This window comes from Lupinus angustifolius, chromosome LG18 (genome assembly GCF_001865875.1).
Source record: "Lupinus angustifolius cultivar Tanjil chromosome LG18, LupAngTanjil_v1.0, whole genome shotgun sequence".
NCBI lineage: Eukaryota > Viridiplantae > Streptophyta > Magnoliopsida > Fabales > Fabaceae > Lupinus > Lupinus angustifolius.
Genome location: NC_032026.1, coordinates 1,762,761 through 1,783,016, shown reverse-complemented (window position 1 = coordinate 1,783,016; position 20,256 = coordinate 1,762,761). Strand labels below are relative to the sequence as shown.

General features: G+C 29.9%; 3 protein-coding genes across 3 annotated transcripts; 1 reads left to right on the top strand and 2 right to left on the bottom strand.

Moving 5' to 3' along the window:
• Window positions 2,586-4,332, top strand: LOC109332668 (heavy metal-associated isoprenylated plant protein 39-like). Its single transcript, XM_019567682.1, has 3 exons — window positions 2,586-2,746; window positions 3,254-3,329; window positions 3,889-4,332. The coding sequence occupies exons 1-3, from the start codon at window positions 2,741-2,743 to the stop codon at window positions 4,191-4,193; spliced, it is 387 nt and encodes a 128-aa protein (XP_019423227.1). The 5' UTR covers window positions 2,586-2,740; the 3' UTR covers window positions 4,194-4,332.
• LOC109332460 (uncharacterized mitochondrial protein AtMg00240-like) lies at window positions 9,088-9,594 on the bottom strand. The gene is made up of 2 exons (XM_019567441.1): window positions 9,443-9,594; window positions 9,088-9,382 (listed from the first exon to the last, which is right to left on the bottom strand). The coding sequence occupies exons 1-2, from the start codon at window positions 9,592-9,594 to the stop codon at window positions 9,088-9,090; spliced, it is 447 nt and encodes a 148-aa protein (XP_019422986.1).
• On the bottom strand, window positions 14,584-17,674 carry LOC109332274 (1-aminocyclopropane-1-carboxylate synthase-like). The gene is made up of 4 exons (XM_019567202.1): window positions 17,339-17,674; window positions 17,093-17,224; window positions 16,758-16,918; window positions 14,584-15,837 (listed from the first exon to the last, which is right to left on the bottom strand). Exons 1-4 carry the CDS (start codon window positions 17,507-17,509, stop codon window positions 14,847-14,849), a joined length of 1,455 nt encoding a protein of 484 aa, XP_019422747.1. The 5' UTR covers window positions 17,510-17,674; the 3' UTR covers window positions 14,584-14,846.

The window sequence follows — 20,256 nt, the reverse complement described above, 5'->3', positions numbered from 1 at the left end:
AACTATTTTAATAATAAATTCCACTTAGAGATAATATAATCAAGAATCTAATGACTTAAATGTTTTTTGAAAGCTAGCATAATTTTGAGCATATTTCTAAGAATGTGATATATGGATAAATTTTATTCTTATGTTTGATTGATATAAAACATTCAAACAAATATGATTTATTTTTCAAAATTATATACCCTTCATCAAAAAATAAAAGATAAAAGAAAAAGTACAAGAAACTTATTTCACATCCAAAATTTGATATTCTCATCTGAAAAGATACTAATAACCCAAATTTTACCCCAATACACAATTTCATATTCTTGTGAATCACTATGGATATTTTTGTTCTAATCTTCTATCAGATATAGGCAACTCATATTCCCAAGTAAGATTCCTATGAATGTAAAAACATTCCTTGTACCAAATTCTACCTTTAAATTTTGGGTAAAGATGTGATATCAACCTCATTTATTGGTTTTTTTCTTTAGCAATTGATAAAATTCATATAGTCCTTTACTCCTTGTGACCTCCTAATAAATGGTATAATAGCATTGGTTTGGTATGGCAGAACAAATGGAGAAGATATTAATTGGTGGATCCTTATATAGAGTATAATATGTTTCATTATAGAATATTGACAATAGTGCTACAAGTATAAAGAAGATGATGTGGCCCAATTTTCAGGTGGATTGGGCGCTTAATGACACTGTCAAATACTAGACAATATGCTAAGGAGGCTCTCATTTGAGTGGAATACTATTAGGAATCCATGTGAATATATAAGTCTATAGTTAAGAATGGATTGGAAAAGTGATAAACATGAAAATCGAAAGTATGATGAAATTAATGTTTTAAAGTTTTAGTTCAAGATGTCATGTTAATATCACTTATGTGATTATTGGCTTTATCTCATTCATAAAGTTCTCCTAGTCATTTGCTAGTTGTGACTAGAGATTGTAAAACCGGTCACTTGTCCCGTTTTTCTTGTGCCCGCAAAATTTAAGCAAACGTAAGCATGATAGAATTATCTTAATTGGCAAAATTGCATATACAACCTATTTTAAAACGAGCTAACATATGACCCATGAACACATATAATTAAAAAAATTCATACAACATAATAAAATAAATAATGTATTTGAAGAGAAAAATTTTAAACAAACTTTGATATTTTATATGAAGGTAAACAAATCATATTACTTCATATAAAAAATTTAAGCTATTAAATCACATTACAACATAATTTATTTGAAATGTCAAATAAGAATATATGTAGACTTAACGGACAAACAAACATACTCTAATGGACGAAGGAGCTAAATTTATTTGGCATGTTACTAAAAGATTGTGATCTATATGGGCAGGCCAGCTGGCGTTAACTTGATAAAAAGTATTTCTAGGAAATAATTTTAGGGATTATCTATGATATTAAATTGTGCAAACTTTAAAATACTCTTAATTGAATTGAAAGTAATATTTTTTTTATTTAGCACAAAATCACATAAAACAATTACAAAAGGTTGACAAATTTTCATCGGTATATATTATTTATTTCATTTTAAAAATTGTTTAATAATTGAAAAAGACAATTATACACTCTGAAAGAGAATATGAAATCACAATTTTAAAGATTAAAATAGCTACTGCTAGTCATCACGTTACATCAGTATTGTTTGTTGGAGCATGAGAACAACAACTATGTGATAATTATTAATTATATATGACATCTTTAGATTTTATAAAAAAAAATTAACTAATTAACCTTTTCAACTTGATTTTTAGCTTGATATGGGCTTCACCACTGATAAATAAATGGCCCAAGAAGGGATAGGAAATAAATTGAGAAATTACACTTATAACTTTTTATATTTTACTTAATCATATTTGATACTTTTAACCTACAATATATGATTTCTATTATCAAATATCAATCTAACTTTAATAATCACCCTTGAAATAAGTGTGATGGTAAGATCAAACTTAAAAATAAAATTAGCTTGGGAAATATATTCAAATGTCACCCTTATTCATTTATTCAATGAGTTTAAAATCTATGTACCATAAGTGTAAATTTTTTACATTGTCAACATATTATTTATCATTAATTTATATTATTTTTGATTGAGAATTAATGATAATTAACATATAAATGATGGACGAAGTACTTGATTGGTGAAGTACTTGATTGGTGAAGGCCAGCACATTTTAATATATACATTTTAAATCTTTATTCTATTATACTCTATCAACAAAAGGAGAAGTACTTGATTGGTGAAGGCCAGCACTTACATCATAAGGTTGATTGGTTCCTTGTTTCTTAGTTCGTCCTTCTAGAAAAGTAATAATAATTAATTAATAAATGTAATATTTATACAATATTAATATACAGATTTATATACAATCAGTACGTTATTTATTATTCATTTATATTACTTTTTTGAAGATTTTATCATAATTAAATATGGATAGTGAGTAACAATATATAAAACTCAAACAATATCACTTCAAACATTTTTTTTTTCTTAATTATTAAGGTATATTTCATATTTGTTTGACTTGTTTTGGAGTTATATTAAACATCCTTATTAGTAAGTTTATATATTCCACACTTTGTCCAACAAGGCAAACTCACATTGCATCTTTTCTATGCTCCTTCTTCCTCTGCATCTTCCTGTTAACACTCTCCTTCTCCTAAAATAATATTTAAAGTGTCTAACTTGTCACAATACTTGTGACCCAAGTCAAAATGAAGGTGAGTTTCATTGATATTAATGACTAGTCAATTATTTGTTATGCAAGAGTTCAATGATTATGTTCATTTTTTTCACTATTTCTAAGTCATTTTCCTCTTCTCAATTTCCCATCAGTTTCTTTTTCATCCCAACATAATAATATTACAATAAGGCATAGTTTGATTAGTATTTTTTATTTATTTATTTATTTATTTATTTATATTCTCTCAACTCCACTATATTTTTCTTCAGTGTCTTTGATGAATTTATGTCTCTCTCTCTTCCCTTCATTTTCTTGCTTGTTTCATATTAATTAATTAAACCATGATTAGCTGTGCAAAATTATGTTTCTTTCTTACATGCCTATGGACTTATTTCATAATATAATTTCACCCTCTAAATGAAAAGAAAAAGAAAATAAATGGTACTCTAATTTCCCTGCTTTGTTGGGTCCATCTCTGATTAAATTCTATCATTTACATTTACATATAATAATAATATAATGTCTTGTGAATTTATTGTTACAGAAAGTGGTGCTGAAATTGGACTTAAATGATGGCAAAGAAAAGCAAAAGGCCATGAAAATGGTTTCTAGCCTCTCAGGTATAGTTGGATTAGAATAATCTGATGCATCATTCCTTTGATGAATTGAGTAATGATAAGAACTTATATTTTAATATCAACCAATGATAAAATATGTCATTTATTTAGTACATATATTTGAGCATCTATAAAGTATTCCGATCAAAGGAAGCATTCAATTTGATAAAAAAAAAATGGGTATGGAATTGTTCTGCCAATTAATGTATGAGATTGGTTTTCAATTAATAGAACTATAAAAATTGACAATCATAGTTACCGTGAACCAGGAAAAAAAAACAGTAACAATAAATTTAGGTCTTATAACCATACATAGATGATTATGATTAAAAATTTATTATTAGTCACATAATCACTTCTTTAAATTTTAATGTTTAAATAAGATGTGATGGTACATATTAATTATTCTCACGATAAAATACATCAATGTAACAAAAATCATTAGATTGTTTAAATTTACTTGATTATTGTATCAAGTACACTAAATTAATTCTTCACTTTAGATGAGTAAAATTTTGTTTTACAAATTAAATTTTTCATTAAATTGTATTATTCTATGTAGGCATTGATTCCATTGCTATGGACATGAAGGAGAAGAAACTAACTATAGTGGGTGAGATGGACCTGCTCTCACTAGTTAAGAAATTAAGAAAATCATGGCACACAGATATTTTAACAGTTGGGCCAATAAAGGAGCCAGAAAAGAAGAAAGATGATGAAAAGAAAAAAGAAGATGAAAAGAAGAAAGAAGAACAAATTGCTGAGTTTGTTAAGTTCTATAGTGGAGGATACAATCCTCACATAACTCCACAATACTATTATGTTCAAAGTTCTGAAGAGGACCCAAATGTTTGTGCTATTTGTTAAATTCAATGATTAATAAAACTATTGATGAATTCTATAGCATAGAGATGAACCAAAGTCAAGAGTGCTTCCATGTAAATTACAATTTTAGTGGACTGATTGAGACATCCAAATTATTTATGGTGTATAAAAATGGGGCTCTAAACGTGAATACATATCAGATCGCTTATCAAGAGTTTATTATCTAACCTATGACATACTAAATTAGATTAGACTTTTTTCGTGAATATATCAATCTTGGAATTTTTAAAAAGTCTATTTAATATAATATGTCAAACTTTATGCCATCTAAAAAGTCTATTATATATCTAACAAGTCGACATATATAGTTATAGTATATAATAATGTTCTAATTACACTATTTTAATATAATTAATATTATCATATATATATAAGATTGTATACAAAAATATAATTTAAATATTTAAGTTTTAATGTGTCATATTAAAAATAAGTTATAAGTTTATTTAAATAATGTAGATATATTGATATCTATTTCAATATCATATAGTATAACAAACATTTAAATAGACTAACATATCATATTAAACTTTTAAATAAATCAGACCTATGCTTTGATTTTTTTTCAACAAACTAATAGGTCGGGCTCAAACCCTTATATACTATACAGGTTCAGTCAATTTAAGGTAAAGTTTTGAATAACCTATTTTTACCCTTAATATTTAATTATAATTAACTTTTAAATTCATGATAGATAATTGACAGTTAATTAATATCCCACTCATAATTTAATGTGTGGACATATCTTTAGCTACTTCATTATGATGTGTTCAAAATTCTGTTATACTCTATGCCATTGAAAATGTGTTTTGCTTGCCAACTTCATGAGAAACTGAACTATAGTTTATGTATAGACCCAAGATAACCATAACATTTTTTCTTGGTGAACCATAACATTATAAACTTTACAGGTTATGAATACATCCCTTGAGATAAGATTGACTTGTTTTATCATCATGAATCAAAATGTGAAAGCTATGTCAATTTTTTATTATATATATATATCAATGATTTTTATATTTGGAACATTACAGCATTAATCCGTGGGTATAAATTTGTGACCTTTAAAAACCAGTGGGCTGATAGTGACTTTTAAAAACCAGTGTGCTGATAATATGGTAGAGGTAGATTGTAATTAGAAGCATCACTCTTTGAATAAGAAATTCTATGAATGGAATTGTAAGTTATTATTTCTGTCCTTGTTGCTTAATGGGAAACAAATATTGCATATTTTGAATTACTACAGAATGAAAGTAAAACAAGAAAAAGAAAATGTGAGACATTCTTTCTTTAAAAAAATGCTATATATAACAACCTTATTTAACAACGTTGTTTGTATAAATAACAATGTTGGTATATTAATCTATTAATCTTCTTGCTTGGGCCCATCTTATGGATGGATAACCAAACTAACCAAAAAAGTTGGCATGTTATGCTAAGTTAAAGATTGATTTATTACCAACCGCTCCATTATTTTTTTTAAATATGCAATTATGGCTATATATATATATATATATAGTTGGAGAATAATATATATGTACTATACGTATAAAAATTATATATTAATCAATATATTTTTTATTGTTTATTTGCATTATTTTTTCAAGAGTCAATGATAATTAAAAATGAATATGATTGAACTGATGGTGTATAAAACTCTTACACTGTTATATATTTATAATGACGCAAATATTTTTTTTTCCTAAATACTATTATATTATAATTATCTGTTAATGTAGTTATCTATGTGTCATGGGTATAAAGTCTATAATGTCTGAGCCATCCGAGAATATTTTTTTTATGGAATAAAAATAAAATGGAAATTACAAGATTAGAGGAAAGCTAAGTACTATATATGAACCACTAATAGAAGAGAAAAATACAACAAAAAGACAATGGAGACTGCTTAGGTTAATTTTATGTGCTATATACTACTACAAGATAGATATAGTTTTCATTTTAACTAACATAATTATCATAAAATCAATTAAAAAAACTTCATTAATTTCCTTCTAAGAATAAGTTACCCATAATCTGTGTATGTGATACTATGAGGTGATAAAGTGAAGTTCTATTGAAGAAAGCCAGTAATAATAACTCTAATGTATATTTAACAAAGAAAATTAAAGTACCATTCTAGTTTATTTGGTTTGTCTTGATACTTGACAATGACAAAGCACCGTCTCTTGGAAAATATAATAAACAAATTGGTCTATTCTATGATCTCAAAAAAATAAATGTATGAGATGTCCAAGTGATGTGCTTTTTCTGATCAATTATCTTTTAGTTTTAGACTTCTAGATGCTGATGAATTATGATAATCATAAGAAGTAAGACATTTTTTAAAATTGGGCTGCTTTCTTAAAAGTTGAACTCTTGTAACTTAAGCCCATGTGGTCATTTATGATGTATTCTAGTATGGGAACATCTACAGGTATGTGGGGCTAACTCTCCTAACGAGCATTTTTTCCATCCACAAGACTCGAACCCGGATTCTTGTTTAAGGGGAATCAAGCATGTACCACTTGAACCAACGCCCGTTAGTAATACATCACTTGATCTAATAGTGTTATTTGATATTTAGATATCATAAAAGGTTAAAAGTCTAAGGTGGTACCCTCTACTACCAATAATTTTTTACATCATGTTCATCTTTCATGCAAGAGCACTCGATCATGATAGAAAATCAAACATTTTGAAAAATAATTTGTTAACTTAAAAGTATTGGTTAGGACAAAATATGACATCCATACCCCTGAGTTTTATTGAAATTACACAAATTATCCATCACTTTTTTACACCTACACAAACTCCCATATTTTTTATACTTTTATTACATTGATCACCTCTGCATGAGAAATAAGTGTAATTTTTTTTCATTACACTAACCACTCATGCATAAGAAATAAGTGTAATATTTTAAACAAAGAATGAGATAAACGCAATTAAGTTAAACAAAACATGATTTATTGTGGAGGTGAGTCCAAATAATATATGAGTCAATATTTTTTTATTATTTTTGGTTTGTTATATTATAAGAGCGATTTAAACAATATTTCTTTAGAATTGTCGATGCATTTTGTAACAAAAAATAATAAAGATACATTGATTTGTATATTATTTGGATTTTTCCTCACAATATATCATGTTTTGTTTAACTTAATTGCATTTATCACATTTTTTGTTTAAAAGATTACATTTATTTCTCATGTAAGGGTGGTCATTGTAATGAAAGTATAAAAACTAGAGAAGGTTTGTGTAGATGTAGAAAAGTGATGGGTGGTTTGTATAATTTCACTAAAACTCAGGGAGTGTCAGTGTAATTAACTCTATTATAAATAGTAGTGATTTTATTTTGGTTTCTCATATGTATTATTGCATTAAAGGTAATCTTGTCTGAGCCAGAAATATCTACAAGTATGTGAGACTAACTCTCCCCGCGAACATTTTTTCATCCACAAGGCTCGAACCCGAAACCTTGCAAGGAAATCAATTATTTATTTGACAAAAAATAAGTTTTTGTTTGTATTTGATAAGGTGGTATTCCCTTAGTCTCATAAATATAATAAAAAAATTAAAATCAAAATAAAATAAGGGAGTTAAATTAACTTAGGCCATAAAATTTACCAAGTCAGATGACTCTTAGTGGGGATGATTAAACATAAATTAGATTTGGTTCTCCATCTACCAAATTGTTTTATATCTTTGATACAAGATTAGCTGGAACAACCTTCATTTCTTTAAGGTTGCTTTTAGAAAGATGATAGTATTCAAATTTGCTTAAAATAAGAAAAGAAAGATGATAGTATGGTAAACGGATAACATAATACAATGTTTTTCTTTTTATTAAAGTGTGGAATTCCATATTGGTTGAAATTTACTCAACAAAATATTTATATTCATTTGGATATTCCTTTTCTTATAAGCTGGTTTTTATAATGAAGTTAGGATCTAGTATGATATTATGATCAATTAAAAATATGAGTTGTCTCCCCTACAAGCAAATATTTTTATGTTTTGTCATGTGTTCTATTATATTTTGTATAGCACTAAAGAAATAGAACTCCTATATTCTAAATGAAGCATATGAGCCAACGGGCAAAAGTAACAGTTTATCAGAGATGCTTGAAGAAAATAAAATTGCCCTCTGATGCTCGTGTCATTGGAAATATTAAAATTGAATATGTGGGTTGTAAAATGGTATAACACATCTTGTGAAGATGATGAATAGTGGACAGAATCTTCAACACAAAGTAATGCCTTCAACTAAACAGTAAGGATAATGCAAGTGTATGAATAATACTTTAGTGCTAATTTCATTGATTGATTTCGACATACACAGTCCTACTTTATACATTAAAAGATAAGAAGAAAAGGAAGGAAAAGCTAAAACTGGAAACATAATAGAAATAACTGAAAACTGAAAAATGCCAAAAAGGAAAGGTGGAAAAATAAGAGAGGTTCAGGTTAATCAGTTTAGGCTTTTTGTTGGGCTTCTATCTGCATCATTCTTGATTGAAGAATCATCTTTTAACAGTCCCCCATAAGCTGGTATATGGATGTAAATCATACCAAGCTTAGTTATTAAGACTTTGAAAGACATAGGTGTGAGGGATTTGGTGAAGAAATCTACAATTTGAAGTGTGGAAAGGACAGACAGGAGATTAAGAGTACCATTTTGAACCCTTTCACGAACTACATGACAATTTATCTCAATGTTCTTTGTTCGTTCGTGAAAGACTGGGTTTGCGGCTATGTATAGAGCTGATTTGTTGTCACAAAATAGATTGATTGGAATAATGTGTTGGATGCCTAAATCTCTGTAAAGATGGAATAACCACTGAGCTTCACATGATGCCATTGCAAAGGCCATGTATTATGCTTCTGTTGATGATCTAGATACTGTGATATGTTTCTTGCTCTTCCAAGAAATCAAGGCTGATCCCAAGAAGAAGCACCAACTTGTGATGGATCTTCTAGTGTCAAGGAAAGCTCCCCAATCTGAATTTGAGTAGCCTTTAAGAACTGTTGTGTTGTTGCTGGGAAAGAACAATCCTTGTGTTGGTGATGTTTTGAGATATCTTAGGATTTTGAAAGCTGCTTGTTGGTGAGGTTTAGTAGGGGTTGTGCGGAATTGGCTAAGGCAGTCAACTGCATAGGATATGGCTGGCCTGGTGTAAGTGAGATACAACAGCTTTCCCAATAATCTTCTACAGGCAGTTGGATCCTACAGAGGTTCTCCTGAATCTGCTTGAAGTTTTGTGTTATACTCCATTGGAGTTGAGGTGGATTTGCAAGCAAAATGTCTCGATTGTTGTAACAAATCTAAGGTGTACTTCCTTTGGTATAAGGTGATTCCTTCTTTGCATCTAGCAACCTCCATTCCTAAGAAGAACTTCAACTTTCCAAGATCCTTGATACTGAACTCTTTGTGCAAAACTCCTTTGGTGAAATGTATTTGATTTAAGTCATTTCCTCTTCCTTGAGATCACCATGTAGAAAAGTTGTGTTAATGACAAGTTAATATAAGTGTCGGTTGTTGATAGCTGCAAGGGCCACTAGGACTCTAATAGTTGTCATCTTCACAATAGGGCTGAATGTCTCCAAGTAGTCAATTCCTTGTGTTTGGTTAAACCTTTTTGCAACTAATCTTGCCTTATGCCTCTCTATTGATCCATCAGCATGGTGTTTGAGTTTAAAAACCCATTTGCCACCTATTTCTCTTTTTCTAGGAGGCAAGGTAGTGAGGTACCAAGTATTGTTGTTTTGTAAGGCTAATAATTTAGCATCAATAGCCCTTCTCTAGCAATCATGCTGGACAACTTCATTATAGTTAGCAGGAGTAGAACTAAGAGAAATGGTTAATGAATAATGCTTATGAGTTGAGGACAAATTGTTATAAGAGACAAAATTGGATATTTAACCTGTGTTGAGGAACATGGTTGTGAGTCAAAGGCCAAAGTGCAATGATAATCAGCCAAATAGTTGGGGAGGGGGGTTTCGAATTCTTTGAGATTGTTTAACCTGAGTTTCTGGAGGGTTATCAGTGGTGTCAATATCTGATGTAGCAGGGGTATTTGATGTGGTAACATCTGTGGTAGTTGGATTATTTGATGTGGCAACATCTATTGTGTAAGGAGGATCAATTTAATATTTGAAGGGATCATTTCCATGAATAGGAAGGATAAGTTGGCCCAAATTATGAGAATCAGTCATGGTGAATGGGAGGATATGCTCAAAGAATTGAACATTCCTTGATATGAAAATCTCATTGTTGTCTAAGAGTATATATCCTTTTGTTCCTTTTTGATAACCTAGAAAGATGCATTTTCTTAATCTAGGGTCAAGTTTTCTTCTTTGTGAGACAAGGGTAGAGGAGTAACATAAGCTGCCAAAGATCCTTAAGTGTTTAATATTGGGCAGAGTATTATAGAGCTCCTCATAGAGTGACTTGTTAGACAAAATTTTGATAGACTGCCTATTGATTAGATGGAAAAAATGTGTTATGCTATAGTTCCAAAAAACAAAGGAAGATTGGACTGGAAAATAAGAGCTCTTGCAGCAGCAAGTATATGTTGATGCTTCCTCTCAACTATGTTATTTTGTTGTGGAGTTTCCACACAAGTGGTTTGGTGCTCAATACTTCTTGAAAGGTAAAATTCCTTAAGACTAAATTCTTTGCCATTATCATTTCTAATGGCTTTCAGTTTAAAGTAAAACTGAGTTTCTACATAACATACAAAGGCTTTGATCAATTGACATGTTTCTGATTTAGCCTTCATGAAGAAGGCGCAAGTAAATCTGGTCTTGTCATCAACCATAGTCAAGAAATACGTATGTCCTAAAGTTGAAGGGGTGGATAAAGGTCCCCAAACGTCCATATGTACTAAATCAAAGGCATGACAAGCTCTAGCGATGCTAATAGAATAAGGTAATTTCTTTTGTTTAGCTAGGTGGAAAATGTCACATGGATTAATGGTTTTATTGCATTTGATGAAAGGAAATAAAGTCTGCATATGTATAATTTTATTATGGAACAAATGTCCAAGTCTAGAGTGCCAAACATTGGAATCATCATAGCTAGAGTAAGTATTAACATGATGTGGCCTAAGGTAGTTCTTGCTTGGCGGGCTGATTCATTGTTTATAGGCCTCATTTGAGCTCAGCTGCACTAGTCATCCTCAAGGAGTTCATTTCTTGGATTAAGCATTTGTCAGCAAAAAAGACTACGGTACAAGCCAATGAAGATGTTAGTTTAGGCACTAACATGAGATTGAATATAAAAACAAGTACATACAATACATTTGTAAGATAGAATGTATTTGAAAAAATCATAGATCCTGAGTATTGAGCAGTTACTTGATTTCCATTAGGCAAGGTTATGGAGATGGGTTTTATCTGCCTATATATGTGATAGTGTAGCAAGGAGTAGGAGACATGGTCTGTTGTTCCTGTATCAATGATCCAAGTGGATGAATTACCTGGAAAGGAGGTAGAATTACCTTTATAATAGGGGGTTCTTGAGGATTAGTGGAAGTCTGAATTGAGCTTATCTGGTTGGTGTTGTGATTGTCTTGTCTAATAGATTGTTTGATTAGGGCCTTCAGAGCATCTTGTTGAGCTGAGGTGAAAGGCAATTCCAAAGATGTATAGTCTCTCTTTGCATGATCATTAGTGTCATTTGAATCTTCTACTAAAACAGTATTGACAGTGTTGTATGAGCTTGATGGAAAACCATGTTTCTTGTAGCAGGAATTAACAATGTGTCCAGTTCTTTGGCAGTAAGAGCATGATTTTTCACCCATGCCTCTCCCAGAAGTAGAAGATCTACCACTTGACCTATTTGACCTACCAATACCTCTATAACTCTTTCTCATGCCCCTTATTCTTGACTCGGTGTTGTTACCAAATGCATTTGCAGAAACTCTAGGTTCTTTAAACTGCATTTGTCTCTCTTGTTAGATCAACATGTTGAATACTTTGTTTATGGATGGAAAATGCTCAATCATCATAATTTATGATCTGACAATGGATAATTGATCATTCAATCCCGTCAAGAAACATATCACATACTCGTTTTCTCTGTGATTCTGTACTGTAGGGATGGTGGAACAAGAACACTTTATATCACAAGTGCAATGAGGGATGAGTCTATAATTATCTAACTGTTGCCATAATCCCTTGATTTGGTTATAATAGGCACTAATGGAGTTACTTCCTTGTTTGATTGAATGAATTTTGCTTATTAACTCAGAGATCCTAAACATGTCTCCTTGATGATACCTTTCATGCAAATCATCCCAAATTTCTTCTGCATTTTCCATCCATAACACAAATTGAACAATAGAGGGATCTATGGATTGAGTTAACCAAGATACAACTAAATTGTTGCATATTTTCCAGATTGCAAAGCTTTGATCATGGATATGGCTTGGTAGAGTTCCATCGATGAACTCTAATTTGTTATGGTTTCAAGAGCCATTGTCATGGCTCGAGACCAGGGGTGATAATTCTCACCATTTAATCGGGATGAGACACGCACAGTACCTGGATTTTCATTCAGATTTATGTAATATGCACCTGTTGGATCCATGTAAGGGTTGATGATGGCAATATTCATTTTCTTTAAAAAAGGTAGGAAGAAGAACACATAGAGAAGAAAAGATATATGAATGAAATTCTTTTACCGTGAAAAGAAGAAATCTAAATTAGAGGAACAGTAGAGTCACCCTTTAAAAGGGTGCTCTGATACCATGTAAAATGGTATAACTCATCTTGTGAAGATGATGAATAGTGGACAAATCTTCAACACAAAGTAATGCCTTCACCTAAATAGCAAGAATGCAATGATGATGCAAGTGTATGAATAATACTTCAGTGCTAATTTCATTGATTGATTTCGAGATACACAGCCCTACTTTATACATTGAAAGATAAGAAGAAAAAGAGGGAAAAACTAAAACTGGAAACATAATAGAAAACTGAAAACTGAAAAATGCTAAAAAAGAAAAGGTGGAAAAATAAGAGAGGTTCAGGTTAATCAGTTTGAGCCTTTTGTTAGGCTTCTATCTGAATCATTCTTGACTGAAGAATCATCTTTTAACATGGGTCGATCTTAAGATGGGGTAAAATATGTTAAGGAATGGAGTGTTGAGTTAGCTAAGGAAATATGCTAACTAAATGGTGTGGCCCATACATGATATACACTAAGTAGTAACATGATCTTAGTTAATTAAGAGAATATTTGATAGCCTCACAATCTAAATATTTGTCTTAAAGTATATAATATGAGTTTAATAGTGTGTAATATTGTAAAGTTTTCTATACTATTTATATTAGTGTGCTCACGGGTACATCATGTTTGTCAGCATATACTATTATATAATATTAAGTATTCAAGTTTTATACATTTTATTTTAGATTATTAGATACATTTTGATATTAAATGTATTTTATATTATAATTTTTTATTTATTATAATATTCAATTTTAGGTGAGAGAGGTGATTAATATATTAATAACGGTTACACATGATTATATTATTGTTAATGGTAAAATAGAAAAAGTGAAAAATTACACTCATATTATATAGATATGATTTATTATTCATGTGTGAATTTATTTTTAAGTCGATGACACTTTAACAATAGACCGTTTAAAAAATCTTTATACCTTATTTCACACACATATTTCTCATAACGTGTTGTGAGTATTGAAGATGATGTGAGAAACCCCCACAACCACCCCTATAATTGAACATAAACGTAAGGATAGTTATTTCACTCTTAAATTTTGTAGTAATATGTCTTTTTTTTCCTTTTCTCTATACAAGTTGCGTATGCCTTTTGTTTACTCTATGCTACATATTAGTATTTAGTTCAAAAAAAGAGATATACCTATGACCGAATTCTAAAATGAAATAGTAATAATAATATCTAAAAGAATAGGGTCCAACCTTAGAAGACCTTATGCGTAGTGGACAAAGCAAAAGGAGACTAGAGATATGATTTATTTCTTTTGGTAATTTTATTTGGTAAGATTCCAACCACTTTTTCTTCAGTATTAATTTTTTCTAGTAATGCAACATTAAAAAATTACGATTCAAGAAGCACGAAAGCATCTTGGAGAATTTTTGTACAAAGTGGAAACATTACATTTGTCTTAAAGTCGAGATAATATGCTAATAATATTAGTGGTTAGAGATAAGATTAGTGGTTGAGATTTTGTGTATATATCTGCTAAGATTTTATACACAAAATCTCAATGACTAATATTATTGTTAGAGAATCAAAATTGAAAACTTGTATTATTAACGAATCATTAATAATTGACTATACCATTAGAACAAGAATACATGTTGGGGAATCTTGTAAACCAAAATAAGCTCACAAACTCTATAACTTCTTTCACCGTGAATGCATGCAAGTGAAAAATAAAAGAAATGTTCCCCTAAGATTAAAGGGGAAAACATCATCATCAAGCAGTACAAGTTACATGACACAACGCATATTTGTTCTGAACAACAGCAACAACCAAGTCTTTATTTCATTAGGTGAGGTCAGCTATATGAATTTATATGAATTGAATGATACCATAATGTTCTATCATAAATCTCGAAGAGAAATATATGGCACTTCAAGTGGAGGCTTTAACTAGAGGTGAGTGAGGTATTGGAGAGTGAGGTGACATCATGATATCATCAAACCTTCTTGATTTGAAGCTTAGCCTCAAATTATTCTGCCAACAACGTTTCTTCTCAGACACCATAATTTCCTTATTCTGAAGCACAAATGCATGAATCCTTTGCAATGAAACTTGCACTGCTTTATCATCCATGTTAGCATAGCATACCCTAAACCACCCTGGCTCGGAGCAATGAAAAGATGACCCGGGTGAAACATTTATCTTAACTTCATGAATAATCATTTTCCATAGTTCCATTTCACCTTCAAAACTTGGAGTTTTCATAAGATGGTGCAAATCCATCCACACAAATAGGCCACCATTGCTTTGCAAGCACTTTATGCCAACCCTTGCTAGCCCCATTGTGAAAACTCTATGCCTTTGTGCTAACCTCTTCGCGCTTTCCGCGAGGAATCTCCCAACAAACTCATCATCTGATAGCATTGATGCTATCAGATACTGAGTTTGTGTAGAGACTAATCCAAAGCTCGACATTTTGCGCGCGCAATCGACTACCTCATCATTGTAGGAGTAAATGATGCCAACTCTGAAGCCAGGGAAGCCCATGTCCTTTGAAAGAGAATAAACTATGTGAATTAAATCGCGGTCGCATTCGATATCTTTGTCATGTTCTATTATCTCAGCTATGCTTATGAAACTAGGATGAGTGAAAACTGTGGCAGCATATATTTCATCACATACTAGGTGGATTCTTTTTTCATTGATGAAAGTCAACAATGTTCTTAATGTGGTTCTATCCATTGTAGTGCCTAATGGATTTGATGGATTTGTGATGAGTAAACCCTTTATTCTAATGTTATCATTTTTGGCTTTCTCATAAGCTTCTTCCAATGCTTGCATTGTTAACTTGAAATTGTTGGAACTTTCACATATAACTGGAACAAGTTTAACTCCTGTTCTCCACCTCAAATCTCTATCAAATCTGCATTAGGAAAACCAAATGCTTATTAGAAAATAATTATGATGTAGATGTTAATAAAATTAATGTGTTTTATGAATTGAATATCATATGGATAACCCAATTTTTGTTGTTTTATTATTCTTTGATGTACATGGTAAGAATATGGCATAGTCACATAAGTAAAAGATTTTCAATTTATGATAATCTTAAAAATGAATATGTCTTGTCAAAATATATTTTAAATCATATTTCGCATTAATAATATTGAAGCAAAAATAAAAAATTAATGAATATTTAATTATTTTAATTAATATAATACACCCTTAAAAATTCATATCTTTCTATATAGATTACACATAAAAAACTTAGAAATATTATAGATCTGAGCATAATGTCACAGTTTAAAAACTTGGTCATTGTTACATCATCATGATCCAACCAGCCTACGGGGTTAATTATTATGACAACCACTTTAGTAAATAAAATAATGTTTATGATGGACAAAATGTTACTTAATTATGTAGTCATTGTGGGGTTTGACTTTCATATTTAAGTGTTTTTCTTGATCTAATCGATGACTACTTGAATGTTTGAAACCTCAATATAATTTCCTTATTATAAAAAAGTAGTGCCATCATTTTTTACTTGACTAGGTTCCAATGTTAATTCAATATGAAGTCTATTTAGATAGGTCAATATATTGTAATTAAACAACATCATGGTACACATAAGCTTGTCTTTATTTTTGGTATTGGAGTAATTGGTCACACAATTTTTTTCAGATGGTCTTAAAGAAAATATCTTTATAAATTAAGTAACTATTCTATAATATGCTACTCTTTATCTTTATCTTTAGTTTTTTTTTCTTCTAAACTAATATCTCAAAATATCAATTAATGATATGATATAGTTTTTTAAACAAGAATGAAAAAAGCATATACCCTGCATAATAAGGAGTAGGCACCAAAAATGCATCACCAGGATCTGCCAAACAAAAAGCAGTGACTTCATGTGCTCCAGTTGCTCCACCACTCATCACAATACGGTCAGGGTCAAAGGTGACTCTATTTCCTCTAGTTCTTGACATGAACTTAGCCACAGCCTGTGCAAATTAAATTTAATCTATATTAGTTAATGCATGGAATACAGATCTATTGTCTCAAATCATGTTTCGGACCAATGATAATGAAGCAAAAATTTCATAAATATTTAATTTTTTTAATTGACATAACATGATTTTATTGGTACAAAACAGGATTTGGCAATTGCTACTCACATTTCTAAACTCAGAAAGACCATGATAATCCTGAAAGTTAGCCATGGCCTTGAAATCATGTACTCCTTCTATAGTGCAAATGGATGCTTCTGGGTTACTCATTATCCAATCTTGTACTAAATCAGAAGTAAGCTGCAAATTTAAGATATTTAAATTACAAGTTAGAACCAACATCAAAATAAAAAATTAACATGTATGCAACTATGAGAAGTGTGATTAGAAGCTTTAATAAACAACATTATATACCTGATTTTCTGCTAGACCCATTTGGATAACCCCATTAGGATTCATGGTAGGGTGATATGGGTTTTCATCATAAGCTTTCCATCCATCAAAATATGGTGAATCTTCACCATGTCCATTACCCATAGCTATCTTAGATAATAATTGAGGTTGGTCCATGGTCATAAAACCCATATGGTATATGCTTAATGTAATGAAATAATTGGTGAATTCTAAGTCAGAGAAAGAATCTAGGGATGAGTCAAGCTTAATGGGTAATAGAAAATGTTGAAATATTAAATGTTTGTACTAGGAATAATTCAGAGAGATTATGTTGTGTTGCTGTGAAATACAACCACAAGAGTGGTACTTATTTATAGGTGTGTTAAGTACAAATTTGATTTGATTTGATTTGATTTTCACTTCAAATAGGAAAATAATAATGGTCCAAATATAAAATGAAGGTTCCAACGAAGAAAGTTATAGGTGAGTTTACCACATAAGCCATGAGTCATAATGCACTCTTTGTTGAAAATTGAAATTAGGCAAGACATCATAGGCAAGTAAATACCGACAAAATAATAATCGTCGTAATTGGTGCCTAGCAAGATGCCACTTGTAATTTTGTTCTGTGTTAGTCTACTATCATAATCATTGCTGCTAACACATGGGGTAACACATATTGTAAATAAGAAATGTGCTAGAATATCTTCTATCCAAAATAGTGTCATTTCATATGTATATTTAGTGTGATTAGACATAAAATACTTCATTAATAAATTTTTTAACTTAAATATACTTTTTCGAACTGATTAAAAGAAATGACATATTTTTTTTGGTATAAAATATGCATTCATATTAAATAAAAAGATAGATATTTGTGTTAAATAATTACTCATATATTAAACATTAATTTTTTATACCTCTTGCGATCCTTATACACGAAAAAGGTATTGGTAATAGAATTTATTTATACTATTATATTAATCTATTTATACTTTTATATTAATAAATAATATTAACAATTAGTTAGTTGATAGAATTTAGTTTTGAAATATTTTGTTCTTGCTAATATAATCTAATACTATTAATAATGACAAATAACATATTTCTATGTCACATCTGACAACTTATTAATATAGACATATTAAGAGATTATTAATGAGTATTTTGGATAAAACATTCATATTCATTTCTTAAGATTAAGAAGAAAAAGGTAGAATATAATTAATTTATATGGTAGATAGAGTTATTGAATGGATATAGAATTGAGAGAGAGAGAAAAAGTTACACCAAGTCTTAAAATTTTAAAACAATAACAATTTTGAAATGAGTATAAAATCTATATACTAACCGTGTAAAGATTTATACACATGCATATTATATCACTCATCCTTCATTTGAATTATTTTTTTTTAAAAGTCAACAATAATTAAACATTAATGGTGAATGATACAATGATAGTGTATATCAGTATACATCTTTTTCTCTTTTGAAATTAGGAAAAATCCCAAAATAACAAATAATTTCTCAATTTTGGCCATATCTGTATATTCGGAGCAGACTCACCATATTAATTATGGTCCCTCGGGTATATGCATGACGATTATGACACGGAGATTAAACGTTTTGAGTATTCTAATTGTATCACAATTATGTTTTGGTTGGTTTATAGAAGAAAATGAGGAGAGAAAAAAGGTGAATAAAAAAGTAGGGAGAAACAGAAATGAGGAGAATTAAAAGAGAATTGTGTGAAATAAAGTACATTTTTTCTATGTGAAAGAAGAGAAGTAGGAAAGAAAAGAAGATAAAAATGTTTTTTTCTCTTACTTTTTTATTTAGTTTCCTACAAGTATCCTCGCACTGGAGGTAATCCTATCCGAGTCAGGAATATCCATAGGTATGTGGAGTTAACTCTCCCAGCAGATATTTTTTCCATCCACAAGACTTAAACTCAAGACTTTGCTTAAGGGAAATCAAGCATGTACCACTTGAACTAACGTCCACTGATACTTTTTTATTTAGTTTGATATGAAGTGATAAAAACAAATTATTAATTCTTCAAAAGGGTAAAAATAATCCTAAAATAAGGGTGAAATTGTTAAAAAAATTATTTCTTTATCTATACTTTTTATTAAGCAATCATGATTTTAAAAAATTAACAATCTAATCATGATTGCCTAGAAACGAACGTTAATAGGCAATTAAAAATGAATTAACTTCTCCCACATTGATTTAGGAGTAATCTATATTTTGTAAGATTATTCATCACCGGGTGATGAAAGAATAATCTATACAACAATTAATTTATTGTTGATTCCATATTGAGTTCAATATTTATGCGTATACTGTGAAGTTATTATTTATTATTTATAGCTCCATTACTATTGACTTTTAAATAAGATTAATGGATAAAAATAGTGGATGATATATAAGTTTCTATTGAAAGTATATAGATATTAATTAAATTTTTCTATACTTATGTTTCTTTTGAAATCTTTCTAGTAAAATGAATTTTCAATATGATTTTGCAAGAAAATTAAGGGATCTAAAAGAACTGTGAAGAGGGTTCTATATTTTATATAATGGAAGGCTTTTATAATACAATTGAAATGTAGTTCATTCAATTCCAATTTAATTCCTTTGAATCTTGTCCGATAAATTTTCCTCTCTATCCCTCTTTTGTCAATTGCTCTCTCTAGATTAGTCATATGAAATTGGTCAACTCCTATCACATTTGACCTTAAATATAAGATTGGTCAAAATGAAGATTGATCAAGATTGTTGGAGAGTGGCATTCTTGGTCTTGCAATGAAGTCTAGTTATTATAGATTTCTAGGAGTACTAGAAACAACAGTTATACATTTCGAAATGATTAATTCCTTACCTATAGAGTAAAATGATACTTTTAGTGATATAGAAAAAACATTGGTTATTATATG

Coding starts and splice junctions, on each gene's coding strand:
- LOC109332668 (XM_019567682.1), top strand. Junction 3,330..3,888: donor AATGGTTTCTAGCCTCTCAG/GTATAGTTGGAT, acceptor TATTCTATGTAG/GCATTGATTCCATTGCTATG.
- LOC109332460 (XM_019567441.1), bottom strand. CDS start 9,594: ATGGAGGTTGCTAGATGCAAAGAAGGAATCACCTTATACCAAAGGAAG. Junction 9,383..9,442: donor GCAGATTCAGGAGAACCTCT/GTAGGATCCAAC, acceptor CACTTACACCAG/GCCAGCCATATCCTATGCAG.
- LOC109332274 (XM_019567202.1), bottom strand. CDS start 17,509: ATGGGTTTTATGACCATGGACCAACCTCAATTATTATCTAAGATAGCT. Junction 17,225..17,338: donor TGGGTCTAGCAGAAAATCAG/GTATATAATGTT, acceptor TTAAATTTGCAG/CTTACTTCTGATTTAGTACA. Junction 15,838..16,757: donor CCTACTCCTTATTATGCAGG/GTATATGCTTTT, acceptor TTCCTAATGCAG/ATTTGATAGAGATTTGAGGT.